General features: G+C 25.7%; 1 protein-coding gene across 3 annotated transcripts in view; it reads left to right on the forward strand.

Annotated features, from left to right (window-relative positions):
• The window catches only part of Fife (regulating synaptic membrane exocytosis protein fife), a 96,249-nt gene that overhangs the window by 67,580 nt on the left and 14,313 nt on the right, over positions 1–14,356 (forward strand). For all 3 annotated transcript variants that reach the window (XM_074256213.1, XM_074256215.1, XM_074256214.1), the window contains 4 exons: positions 3,293–3,417; positions 6,976–7,088; positions 8,076–8,152; positions 8,963–9,021. In XM_074256213.1, coding sequence (XP_074112314.1) covers positions 3,293–3,417; positions 6,976–7,088; positions 8,076–8,152; positions 8,963–9,021 — 374 coding nt within the window. The remainder of the gene's footprint in view (positions 1–3,292; positions 3,418–6,975; positions 7,089–8,075; positions 8,153–8,962; positions 9,022–14,356) is intronic.

Genomic DNA, 14,356 nt, shown 5'->3' on the forward strand with positions numbered 1-14,356 from the left:
CGAAAAATAATTCCCAACAAAAAAACAGGAATAAAAGTTTTCTTTCCGTTTGTTTGGGTCCAGTTAAGTCTGGGGCCTATTTTTTTTTTTTAAAAAATTTTGTTGATTAAAAATTCATTATAAAACTTTTCAATTATTTTTTCTTGCTCCAGTCGAGATCAGGCCCTTTTTCAAAGGAAAATAATTTTGCTGATTAAAAATAGAAAAACAAAGATTTTCAATTTATTTTATTTCGGGTCTGGTCGAGTCTAGGCATTTTTATCGTTTTCAAAAATAATTTCCTGCAAAATAAATAAGTAATAAAAATTATTTATCCGTTTGTTCGGGTCCAGTTGAGTCTAGGGCCTCATTTGTTTTTTTAATTAGTTTTGATGATCAACAATAAAAAATAAAATTTTTGGATCATTTTTTCTGGGTCCGGTCGAAATTGAGCCTTTTATTATAAAAAAGTTAATTATGATGATTAAAAATGAATAGTAAAATTTTTTTATTCATCTCCCTTTCGGTCTGATGGAGTCTTGGGCATTTTTTCGTTTTTAAAGATAATTTCCAGCAAATTAAGTAAGTAATAAAAATTTTCTATCCGTTTGTTTAAGTCCGGTTAAGTCTGTGGCTTATTTTCTTTTTTAAATAATATTTGATTAATAATAAAAATAAAATTTTTAATTAGTTTCTCTTAGTCTGTTTGAGATTGGGCCTTGTTTCGAAAAGAAATTAATTTGGCTGATTGAAAATGAAAACAAAATTTTTCAATTTATTTTTTTTTTTTTTTTGGGTCCGGTCGAGTCTTGGGCGATTTTCTTCGTTTTTTAAAATAATTCCCATCAAAATAAATAAGTAATTAAAACTATCTATCTGTTTGTTTGGGTCCGGTTGAGTCTGCGGACTATTTTTTTTTTTAAATAATTTTGTTGATTGAAAATTAATAATAAAATTTTTTAATCATTTTTTTTTGCTCCAGTCGAGATTGGGCCTTTTTTTAAAAGAAACAATTTTGCTGATTGAAAATAAGGAAAAAAATTTTTGTACTGTTATTTTTTGGATCCGATCGAGTCTTGGGCATTTTTTCGTTTTTAAAGATAATTTCCAGCAAATTAAGTAAGTAATAAAAATTTTTATCCGTTTGTTTGGGTCCGGTTGAGACTTGGGCCCATTTATTTTTTTATAATAATTTTGTTGATTGAAAATTAATAATAAAATTTTTCAATCATTTTTACTTGCTCCAGTCGAGATTGGGCTCTTTTTTAAAGAAAAATAATTTTGCTGATTAAAAATAAAAAATAAAATTTTTTTCATCCATCTCTTTTTGGATTCCAGTTGAATCTTAGCCTTTTTTTTTTTTGTATTTGAAAATAATCCCCAGCAAAATAAATGAGAATTAAAAATTTACTCTCCGTTTCTGTGGGTCTGGTTAAATCTTGGGCCTTTTTATTTTTTTATTAAATTTTTTCGAATAAAAATAAAAATTAAAATTTTTTCCTCTGTCTTAGAGTACCCGGTTAGCTTTAATTCAGCGTTACAACGCCTCCAATAATGCTGCGATACACGGACACACACTCATACATTAAGCCGTCCGCTTGCGACCTCATACATCCACTCATTCACACTTACGTACTCGGCTCATAGCGTCACAATCCCCTCTCATGCTCGGCTTTGTGTGAGCGAGTAAGCTGCTATTGCAGCATCTCACTCTCGCGTCTCCTCTACTTCCCCGCTCATTTTCATTTCTCGAATAGCGCGCTTCTGATTGGCTATCGTTTTTAATTCATAACTTAAATTCTATGGCCCAAAAAAATTTTTGGCTCAGGAACTTTCGATTCAGTATTTTTTTCTCTATCGACCCCAACAATTACTCCCGCCACTTCAGAGACACCCTGTATATGACGTATTATATCTCGATCCTTAAATATTCATTTTTGATATTATAATATTTATGGATCTTTTTGAAATTTTTCTAAAAATAATAAAAAAAAAAAAAAATAATAAACTGAGAAAATTTTAGTAAATATTGATCAATTTATTTAAAATAAAATTGTTAATTTTTAATAAATATTTTTTTTAGATACACTGTAAAAAATTTAAGTAATGGATGATTTAATCCCGCCAAGGATTTTATTTATATTATTCATAAAAAAATTCTGCGGAGTAAATTATATTAAATAAAAATTGTTTTTATTCGTTTAAAAATTACGAAATACGTTTTAATAAATTTTTTTAATTAATTAATTTTTTTTTTTTTTAGTTTGAAATTACAAATAAATTTTAGTATGAAGAAAAAATTATATCAATATTTTTTTTTTAATTTTACAAGTAAAATTCTCTCTTTTAAAATTTAATTTAAGCAATTAATTTTTAAATTATTATTTTATAACTATATTTAATACGATTTGTTAATAAATATTTATTAATTAATAAAAAATATTATTTAACTGTCAATAAATGATACTTAATAAATAATTTATTGAGTATCAATTAATATTAATTAAACTACCAAATGATAAAAATAAATTTATTAACAGACAATAAAAAGAAATAAAATATTGAAAAATTTATTTATTAGTACATTGAAATAAATTTGAATTCCTAAAATAGTTACTTAATTTTTAAAACAAAATTCACAAACTTCAGTGGACTTTAGTATATCTGGAATTTAGTATAAAATAGCTCTATTAAATATTTACCTGAAAGTATTCAAAATAAAATTTATAATTTAATAATAATAATGAAATTTAATAGCTACATACGAAATAATTTACAGAAGAATTTTTAATAAATTAAAGTCAGCATTTATACTAAAATATTTTTAAAGAGTATCTGAATACAAACATATGCGTCATTTTCATCTTCAGCAAAAAAATCCTATTTGTTTGTTGTGCATGAATAAATAAATAAAATAAAACATCAGTAGGCAAATAACGGGACTGTTTTTCATTTCTAGAGTATATATTTAAATATATGATACATACAAACATACTTTGATATATATTTGGTATAAAAATAATTTAACACTCGCGAAAAATCCAGGTTAGCGTTAAAAATATCCGGATGTTATTAATACTTCGAATATAACACAGATAATAAAATAAAAAAAAAATATATGTGGAAAGTTTTCGCGAAATTAAAAAGTACTCTTGACATTTTATCTCCTATAGGATTAACAGAAGCATGAAAAACATGAAAGTGGTTTTAATACCCAAGTAAAAAATTCGATGGAGTAATAAAACTCGCGTGATAAAAACAGTATGTATTAGATGCAAATGCTTAATGTTTTTGTTCTTAATTAATGTTCCAGCTCGAGGGTTCGGTATGCGTGTTATCGGAGGTAAAAATGCCAATGACGGGCGTTTGTATGCCTCAATAGTGTGGACGGTACCTGGGGGACCAGCAGACAAGGCAGGCCTTCAGACAGGTGACAAGGTATGACAATATTCTGTTTATACTACTTACAAACATATTCAGGGAGATGCTTGTATTTAAGAGGCACACCTAATTTTTATGTTTCAAAAGCAAATAAATACCTTTCAATCAGTTCGATATTTAAACTTTGAGCTTCAAAACTTTTGTACAACTTTAGTACAAATTTTAGCTGTTTTTCTAAGTTTAAATTGAATTTTTTCCAATTATCAACACCCAGGCGTCTACATGTTATTTAATTAACTTATCGACAACAAGATATTGTTGACATGCTCTCATTTATTCTTCTGCTCTCATTTATTATTAAAGATGATAATAATTATAATGATAATATTGAATTTTTTTTTTATTCATTTTTCAAATCAATATTCTATCTAAAATATAAAAAAATTATTAAAACTTTTTTATTACAAATTTAATTTTCTACAAATAAGGTTTCTTATCATTTTTCCATGTCTTCAATATTTCGCCCAAAATAACAATAATAATAATCTATCGAACTTTCTTCCGAACTAACGTCATAAAAAATAATTATTTAATACCTAAAATTTTTTTAATAAAAAAACTTTTTCTCATTTAAACCTCTGACCTTATGAATACCCAGACATATTTACGATCTATTTAACCTCCAAAAACTAGATACAGAAGTTGATTTAAAAAAAAAAATAAATAAAACTATCAAACAAAATGAATATTCCATTAGAAACTTCATAAAACTTTTTAACAACTTCAAAATAAATCGTTTTTTTTTTCCCAATAAAAAAATCTATAAACTACAAAACTAAATCCCAGCGATCCTACAAGTGTTCTATTACTTCTAAAAATAATTTTACGTTCCCATAAAATATAAAACGAGGTAAATAATTCTGCAAAATGTCGAGCGCGCTTTTTTCGAGTATCCGGCTAAAAAATTCACCTATTGCATTACAGCTGAATAGTCCGGTCTAATATTTATGTGAATATGTTTGAGTACTACCGATCGGATTATACGAAGAAAATCCTCATTGAACATGAAGTACGAGTATGAATATGAGGTTTAGAAAATATTTTTCTACACTCGTGATATTATTTTTTTCACAAGCTTAACTTGCTCTCTTGTGTGCGAAGATCCTAATGGACTAATATGTGTCAGCGTTGGTTGTACATACTGGGTGTGGAAATAGGTCGACCTGGCGAGTTGTGTGTAAAATGTTTACACGCTTATACATCCATGGTGTCGTCACCTTACGCGCACATGATATAAAGTTCTATAAAAGTAAACTTAATCTATAAAACGCTCATCATGTTTCATTTTATTTTTATTTTTATCTTTATGTCCAACACTTTTTTATCAGCCGGCGTAAAAAGTTAAAACAATTAATTTGCTTTTTCTATCGAGATTTTTCAGTTTATTGCTTATTACATTCGTAAGCGTGACTCAAGGAAAAACTACGGCTCATTTATTCATTGTGATAAAATTCGACTTTTCAAAATAAAAAAGTCCCTCGAAATTTTTTTCAATACTCAAGGCACATATCTTCGTCTGTTTACTCTAGAGTTATTGGTGTACATATGTACTCGCCGTAATGTCGAAGTAAAACGTAACGGTACTCTCGAATATCCTCTGGGAAAGAGACAAACTTATTAAATAAATATATACGAGGGCGCATACCGGTAATGAGAGTTTCATTGAACATCTGGAAGCTACTAGGAAATAAAAATATGAATATGTAAATGTAAGAACAAGAAAATACCATTTACTTGGGTTTCTTTACTTTGAATTTTCTATTCCCGGTATTTTTGTCTCCGTCTTGAGATTTCTAAAACCTTTCTACGGTGGGTTATTTAATTTTTAGTCGTGAAATATAATTTTTTTAATTTTTTTTTATTTTTTTAAACTTTTTTAAAGTTTTTTAAATTTTTAGTGTGAAATAAAACGGAATAAATTTTTTATTTAAGAATTTTATTAATTTAAAAATAAATTAATTAATCATTTAATAATATTAAACTAAAATCTAATTTTTTACAAATACAAAACCTACAAAATTTACAAAAATAATATTCCATTGATAATATGATCAATAATAAACTTATAAAAAATTTTTTTAACCACAAGAAAAATTTATTTGAACCAAAAATAAATTCAAGAATTTTTTTATTTAATTTTTAGAGAGCATTATTAAAAATCCGGCAAAATTTCTAGACCATATAATCTAGATTTAGATTTTTTTATCAAAAGCTCTAGGTTCTCAGCAGTAGGTACTCGACTAGGACCTATAATGTGCTGTATTACTTTCTGTAATTGTCGAGAAACATTGCCCGCGGCTGTTGTTAATAGAGAAAGGTTCGCCTCTCCCGTAATTAATTACACGAAACTCCCAGAACGTCGTGTTATCGAACGCCCTCGGGCCTTTATTTCCCCCCTTCTCGCCCCTAATTATGTCGATGTTTGTTGCGTCATGCAATATAATATTAAGTCCCTCATTCGATCCTATCTCTCTCCGTCAGTCTTATTCGTAGATTTTTTTGGATTTTTCGGATGATATAACTGCTGGGATTTTTTTTTTTTTATTAACTACCGTCTAGTCATACAATGAAATATAAGTATGATACAATCATAAAAGAAAAGAAATAAGAAAAAGCGAGTATGTTTGCAATACACTTGTCCGAAGTACGACTTGTATTGCACTTGAAGACAGAAAAGTGTTCAAGAAGATGTACAGAGCATGTATAAAAAATAACGAATGTCATACAATACTTCTTCGAGGCGTTTTTTAAGGACGTTGAATAGAATTACGCTTATACTTACTTTAGTATATTATATATTGTTAAATATATACTATATTACAAGTTATAAGTTATAGTAAATCCGATTATACTTATTTGCATTAATGATATTTTGCGGTATGAAATATTACGTTTTTTATTTAATAAAAATTTCTATTATGTTATTGTGTTACATGTTTGAAGTAATCAGAAAAAAAATTTTTCAATTTTTCTTAGCGGGAAGTTAAAAAAAAAAAAAATAAGAAAAAAGTAGTGTTATATAAAGTAATTCGTAAATTATTAGGAGCTTTATAAGTGTCACTGGGACAAATGTGTCTCATCAGGTATATTCTTAATCCTTTGAGATATTACTGTGTCAAAGCAACCGCGTAAGAGACTATTTGTAAGGATTTTCTCAAAATAAGAAATCGAACTATCTTTAAAGTCTTTTTTTTTTATATTATCCGATTAAAAAAAAATTAATCTGAAGTATTATTTTTTATTTTTAATAATTTGAAATAATAATAATAATAATTTTTACTTAATTTATTATCTATATTATTATTTTTGTTGTCGATTTAAAAAATTAAAAATAATAATAATAATAAAATTTTGAACATTTTTGTTCTAATTCACAAATTCAATTTTCGAGAGTTTAAAAAATATTGGAAAAATGTCGAAGGTTATTTGAGATTGATGAAAATTGACTTGCCATCACTGTCAGAGGAACACTGACATTTAACAAGAACTTATATTTATATAATATAAAATAAAGTAAAAAAAAAAAAAATGGATTATTTTCTGGTGCAATTCCAGGTACTCGAATGGTCAGGAGTGTCTCTCATCGATCGAAACTTCGAGGATGTGGCACAGATAATTGAACGCTCTAGTGATGTTGCTGAACTTGTTGTTGAGCATGTAGGAGATATGTAAGTATTAATATCGTTATAGTTATAACTTTCTTAACAAGCTTAATTATGCTTCAACCGTAATTTAATTAGCAACAAATCCATTTATGGAGTACAACTTGTACTAATCAACTTTCAATCTGTCGAGTAGTCTAAATTTATCACTCATTATTTTTAATTTAATCCGCTAATTAATTTTCGGCACTTTTTTTGACTTCCTTTTAATTTTTTTATCGTCAGTTTAATTAAATAAATCAAAAGTCCAATCGTATACATTTTTTTTAATGAAAATTTATTAATATAATTACAGTTATTATTTTTAATAATAATAATAATAATTGAAAAGTTAAAATAGGAATTTAAAATTCAATAAATTTAATAAATTTTCTGTTTTAAAAAATGGGGCTTGGAAAAAAAAATTTTGAATACAATAAACAGGATTACTTAACACTAATTATTAGTTGAAGTACTTTTAAAAGGGTAAGCAACCTAACATTGTAAAGCAGAGAAACAAGAGAACTATAATTTACAACAAACCTAAAAGCCAAAGGTATAAATTGCTGAAAATTATTAGAATTAGTTAGAACTGGGGATGACTAACGTTGGGACTAAGGGGTAAGGGTCAAAGGGATAAAATGGACTTCTCTAGTCACTGGAGCCCAGCAAAAAGGTGAGGTGGTAGTTAGGACCAGGATATATAGGTCAATAAAGTATAAAAGGTGTTCAGTAGATTAGGAAAATACACCAGAGACGACCCGCCGTAAACTACAGATTCAATGATTCAATGATTTATGTAATTCCAACGAAAGTTGCTCGAACCAAGTTGTGAGCATTAATAAATTCCATTATTCATTTAAATAGAAATTCCAAATAATCGAAAGCTCAAACTAATCAAAAGCTCAATTTACTGGAAAACAGACCCCAGGACGAAAGTTATGAATAGACTTAACAAACAAGCGTGAAGATACCGAGAGCAATATAACTGATAATTTGATTAAAATTGTTAAGGAGCATCGATTCGATGGACGAGCCCGGTATGCCGCCGCCATCATCTAAAACATCTGGAAACTTAGGTCTCCAGTTAGGTAAGTTATAAATCGATAATTAGTCCTATAAACTGGAGATAACATCTAACATACAACATATATAATACCATTATGTCTAAACTACAACAATGCAATTAAGTTGAAACCCCTTAAGTGGGCACTCTAACCTCAAACCTCTTCCTGACCAGCATCCGATACTCCCAACTGCACACCCACCATCCACCACCAAACAGCAAATACACAAGTACATTGTACATTGTACAAATATATAATCAGCAAGTTTTACTAAAATTTACACAGAAGAAAAATATATTTACTCGCCAAAACAATTAAATTACGGTAAAAAAAATTTTTATGTGGTCAATTTTCATTTTTTAGCTGTAGATAGTCAGATCTGGTCGTATATAACCTTTGCGAGCTCTGTAAAAAAATAAAAAAATAAATTACTGTCATTTTTCAATTTTTTTTTTAATTTTGGACAATTGACACAATTAATTAAGCAAAAATTAGTCTTTAATTTATTAAATTAAAAGCAAACATCAAATAAGCTTCTCTGAAAAGTGACAAAGTATTTTTATTTTATTATTTAACTTATAAAAATTAACTCTCTTCTATTGAGAGGATTCCGCGACAATACGCCACCTGTTGGAATTTTTAACACTAATTTTAATCAAAAAAATTATATATGACCATATTAGGCCTGATATGGTCATATATAAAGCCATCTTTGATTAAAAAAATCGACCAGAAATTTTTTTCACGAGTTTTTAACTATTTAAAAGTAAAAAAATTTTTTTCTGTGTAAACTTTACGCAATAATAAAAAAAAAATAAACTGGTGGTTTTGCAGACTCGGAAACGGATAAAACGCCTTCGTCACCGACCCGCAGGAAACTGCCAAAGACGCCGGTATAACCAGTTGATAAATTGAGTCTACAAAATGTGACCTTTGTCTATTTATTTTTCGTTTTATAAACACTTTTGTCTCCTCATTTGTCTCTTCATCTTTTAACAACTTTTCACTTTACTTATTATTATACTTTACTAACTTAACTAATTTATTTTATCATTTGCTCTCTCTCTCTCTCTCTCTCTCTCTCTCTCTCTCTACTTATTTCTATCTTTCCGTCGTTTTACTGTTTATTTCGCCGTTAACTTAATTGATTATTTATACTTATCAGACAATTCAGTTACAGAGTCGAAAACTTTGATTTAACAAAACAGTCTTATAGATAAATTTATTTGCCGGCTTAGAGCCGTTATTATTTTTTTGTACATAGTTCAATTAGTCGATTTCATTATTAAATAATTACCTAATGTATTTATTTATTTATTAATTGATAGAAGAGTACTATCGCTAGTTGCTATTATTAATATTAATGTATACGATGTACCAAAATATGACAGGGATACAAATATCTTCCGCATAAATCTTTTTGAGTGCCAATTTTTACTAATTGAATACAGATAAAAATGTATTTATTAATTAATAAGAAGTTTTGTTTTACTCTGACGACCTGTCACGTTACAAAGACGAATACTTTTGTAAATATTTATAAATAATGCACGTAGTTATTTATTTAATCTATCGAAATTAATAACATACATAATTAATGTTTAAAAATACCTGGAATAAAATTGAACTTTGGTAATTTTTTGATTATAATTTTCCAAAAATTATTACAAATTTCAAAATTATAGTAATTTTTGATTTTTTTTCCGTTTTAAAAAAATATTTTTTTAATATTTTTGATTGATAAAATTTTGCTTATTTAAAAATAGAATTTTTAAAACTCAAATTTCGAAGATTTAAATTTTTTTCTCGAGTTCAAAAATATTAAAACTAGAAAAAAAAAATTTTTTTTCTAAAAATTATTTTTAATAATTTTAGGTTGAAGTCAAATATAGCTTAGTTATTATAAATTTCAAAATTCTAATAATTTTTGATCTTTTTTTGAAGTTAAAAAAAAATTTTGAAACATTTATTCTTTCAAAAATTTTATAAATTTTGGAAAAAAATAAATTTCAACTCAAAACACTTGTATTAATAATTTTGATACAATTTTTTTTTACAATTTAAAAAATGTCTATAAAAAAATTAAGTTTTGATGTCCAAATTTTGTATTAAATTTTATCCCGGGTACTTTTATCTCCAAGCACTGGAAAAATATTTTCTTTAATCAAACCACAATAATTAATTTAATAAAACATAAAGCACTTGTCGTCTTAATAGCACAAGATTATTTTAAAAATAATTATTAAGCTTTACGTTTTCACTACTGTGATACTAAAAAAATTGGCATCGAAATATTAACAGAAAAATATATTAAATAAATAATTGAAGTATATAAAAATACTATAGCGTAAAAAAATTGAATTGTTTAGCGAATAACTTTTTGAAGTCTATATAAAAATAAATATTTAAAAATATGGAATATATAAATATAAATATATGATTTATCGTATGATACTATATATATATATATATTAATATTGTAAGTGAAGGGTCGGAAGATGAGACACATGATGCTTACGTACAATCAACAGTAGTTAACAACACCGCACGTGGAAATGCTCTTGCGACACGCGGTTAACAAAGGACAAAAATAAATAATTATTTAAAAATAAAAAATTAAATATAGTAGCGGGTTATTTAACAATAAAGACGAGTTGAGATAAATTTAAGGGTGCTAAATATATTCGAGCTTTGACAATTAATCGTCTTTTCCTTATTAAATTTACTAAAATTAAATATATACATTTTAAATTAATATAAATCAATATATAAATACCTATTGATGATTATTAAAATTTTTAATGTCTTTTACAAGCTTTTATCTGTATCTCAGACTTTTGAATTTAATCAAAAGGAGTTTTTAATAAATAATTAAATTTTAAACGGAATTATATATGAGAATTGTACACTAGGGAAGTTAAAAATAATTTTTTCTGCAAAAAAGACAATCTAAAATTTCAATTTTTGTCTGAAAACTTTTTTTAAAAATTAAATAAAGTAAAATTAACTGGACTCTAAAAAATCATTAAATTTATACATTAAATAAATTATTAAAAATATATTATACTTTGAAAATAAATTTATAAAATTTTTTAGACTATCAAAACCTCTAAAATGTGCAATAAAAATCTCAAAAAAAAAATCCGTAAGATTTTAATTAGTAAAGCTAGAAAAAAAAAACAAACTGTAATTAAAAATCTAAGAAAAGAGAACGAATTTATCTATTTTAAAAAATCATTTACAAAATAGAAAAAAATAAATAAACTCATGTTTAATTTAATTGTTTCCCCACAAAAATTTGGACCGCGCTCGTAATTCGGCGACTCAAATTAACTCACTAAAAAAAAAAAAAAAAAAAATTAACTTGATTCGAGAGAAAAATTCTTAAATCAATTAAAATTTATGAGTTTAAGAATTTTTCTATTCTAATTAAGAAGATTAAGTTTTCAAAAATTATATACTTGATTCAAGAACTTTTTTTTTCTGTACACACACGCGATCACTTGTTCCGTTCTGTTTCAGTTTGTTCTATAAAACATATAATGTAACATAGACAAATATAGACACTCTTTACTCAATAAAAATAAATTCGCGGTAAAAAAATGACTTTGCTACATCTAATACAGGTCTTTCCACAGTCAAGTCCTTGACTGATAATAATAATTTGAACTAATCTCAATAGTAAAGATCTAGTCTATTTATCTACCGATTTCTACCTTGCCAACAATATCGTAATTGTTAACAAACAATCAATAAATCAATAAATAATATTAATTACCAGTAAAAACTATTTATTATAGTGTAGTTAGACAAACGCTTCGGTAGAATAGGACTAGTTACTAGAAAAAATTCATTCATTTTCGGCTCTCGATCTCTGATTTTATTTCATTGCTTTCAATTTCATTAAAATTAAATTAACAATTCGAAAAAACAATTTGTCCTCTCGCTCCAATAAAATAGTGCTTAATTTTTTTCTTTTTTTTTTTTTTTTTTTTTTTTATATTACCACTCGTTTATTTTTGAAAAAAATGTGTCAGTTGGGGCGAGTGCGCCAAATCCCTAACTTCCCATTTTAAAAATAATAAATAAATTGATCTCAAAGTATTTTAAAAATGTAATTATTGTTTTTTTTTTATAGACTATATTTAACTGATATAGTTTGGAGTCTGAGACTGTCCAATTTGCAACGGTATTCCATTGTTAATTCCAGGTGAATTACAGCCAAATTTACATACCAATGGAACTCCGTTGACTATAATAATAAATAATAATTAATACATTTAATTAATAGTAGTTAAATCTTCTAAACAAATAAGTCAATCTCTAGTTATATTGTATATTTAAATTAAATTTTCAAGTGAATCATGTCTAGACTTAGATATTAGACAGATGTAAAAAAAAAAAAAATAAATCAATTTTAATGTAAAAAATTGAATGTATGTGAATAAACGTGATAGAAAAGAAATGAAATTGAAAAATAAATTTTAAAATTCTTGACTTCCATTCACTCTTTTATTTAAAAAAAAAAAAAGAATTTTTTTTTTTTTTTTTTTTTTTTTTGTGTATCCGTTGTGTCTTTTCTTGTCACTACATTGTTATTATTATTATTATTATTATTATTATTATTATTATTATTATTATTATTATTATTATTATTATTATTATTATTATTATTATTATTATTATTATTATTATTATTATTATTATTATTATTATTATTATTATTATTATTATTATTATTATTATTATACTCTATGCCTTTAAACTGTTTTATTTACGTCTCTACGTTAATTCACCGTCATTTCTGTGTCCCGTAAAAGAAAAAGTTAATTACTGAAAAAATAACGCTGATGAATGACGAAAATGTAAGTTATGGCTATGATAACAACAACAAACAAAAGTTTAGCATAACTCGCCCTCACGCTACTCTCTCCCAACTGGCACGAATATCTAGTATTCTTAGAATTTTTATTTTTATTATTAATTATCGTAAATGTCTCTTTTTTTATATTTATCTGATTAGATTGTATTCTTCCTTCGAATGCCGTAAGTCTCCGTATGAAATAATTTTTTTAGTACTTTGGCTATCAACAGCGGGTATATTTACTCTATTTACGAGGTAACTTTGACCTTGATAATGTTCAATATACAAAAATAGGCAATTGAATAATTTTTCGTTGAAAAATATTATAATTAGCCTTTTTTCAAAAATAATTATTTGTAAATACATAAGTTTTTTTATTTTTAAGGTTAATTTTAAATTAACGGAGTGTTAGAACTCAGTAGAACTAAGCACGCGCATGTGCAGCATCAGTTCCAGTATTAATAATTTTTTTTTAGACTACTCATTATTAATATTTATTTTTTTATTTTTAAATAAATTTATTATTTTTTTGGGACTTTAATATTTTTATTAATTTTTTTTTTGTATTTATAAACCATAAAAAAAAATTATACTTAAAAAAAAGTGACAAAAAAATTATGAATTCTTTACACATGCAAGTAATAATACATTTTTTTATTTTAAATGATATTAAGCTTATCGAAACCTTTTATTTGAGTCTCATAGTGACTGCAAAATTGATAGTTATTAAATTATTTAAATATGGGATTTAAGAGTCAAGTGAAAAATCGAAACTAAATTTTTTTTATTTAAAATACTGTTATTTAAAAAATTTTTGAAAAGGGGCTAATCTTAAAAAAATTTTTAATTGGATCAAAATCTTCAAAGTACTAAAAAAATAATTGTAAAAAAAATGTACGTAGGTCGAAGCAAGTAGATGATGCAAATGAGAATTGAAATATAAAAATATCCTAGAAAGGAAGCAAAACAAAGCTATATTTACCAGTAGTCTTGTTCTTAGAATATTTCCCGAGTATTTCATGAATAATCAAGTATCTAAAAGTACTAGACTAAGAATAAATATAACTTTAAAATAAAATACGAGGGAAAACCAAGACTGAGGTGTTAAATTGAATAATCTGATTTAAACTAAATCAGGACATTGGACATGTCTCGAGATGCTTTATCTATTTGTGTTTCCTCTACTGTGTATATAGACCATCTCAAAAGTATATATACATTGGTGTAAAATAATCACATCTAAGTATATATACTTTTCAGCTCATATTCTCTTCAGATATTCCTCCCAACTGTGCAATAACATTATAACATAACATACAACCTTATTCGGGGATGTTGCTTGCCCCCTTTACCGTATACACACT

This window comes from Cotesia typhae, unplaced genomic scaffold (genome assembly GCF_013202065.1).
Source record: "Cotesia typhae breed Kobodo isofemale line unplaced genomic scaffold, CoteBio_Ctyphae scaffold_152, whole genome shotgun sequence".
Classification (NCBI taxonomy): Eukaryota; Metazoa; Arthropoda; class Insecta; order Hymenoptera; family Braconidae; genus Cotesia; species Cotesia typhae.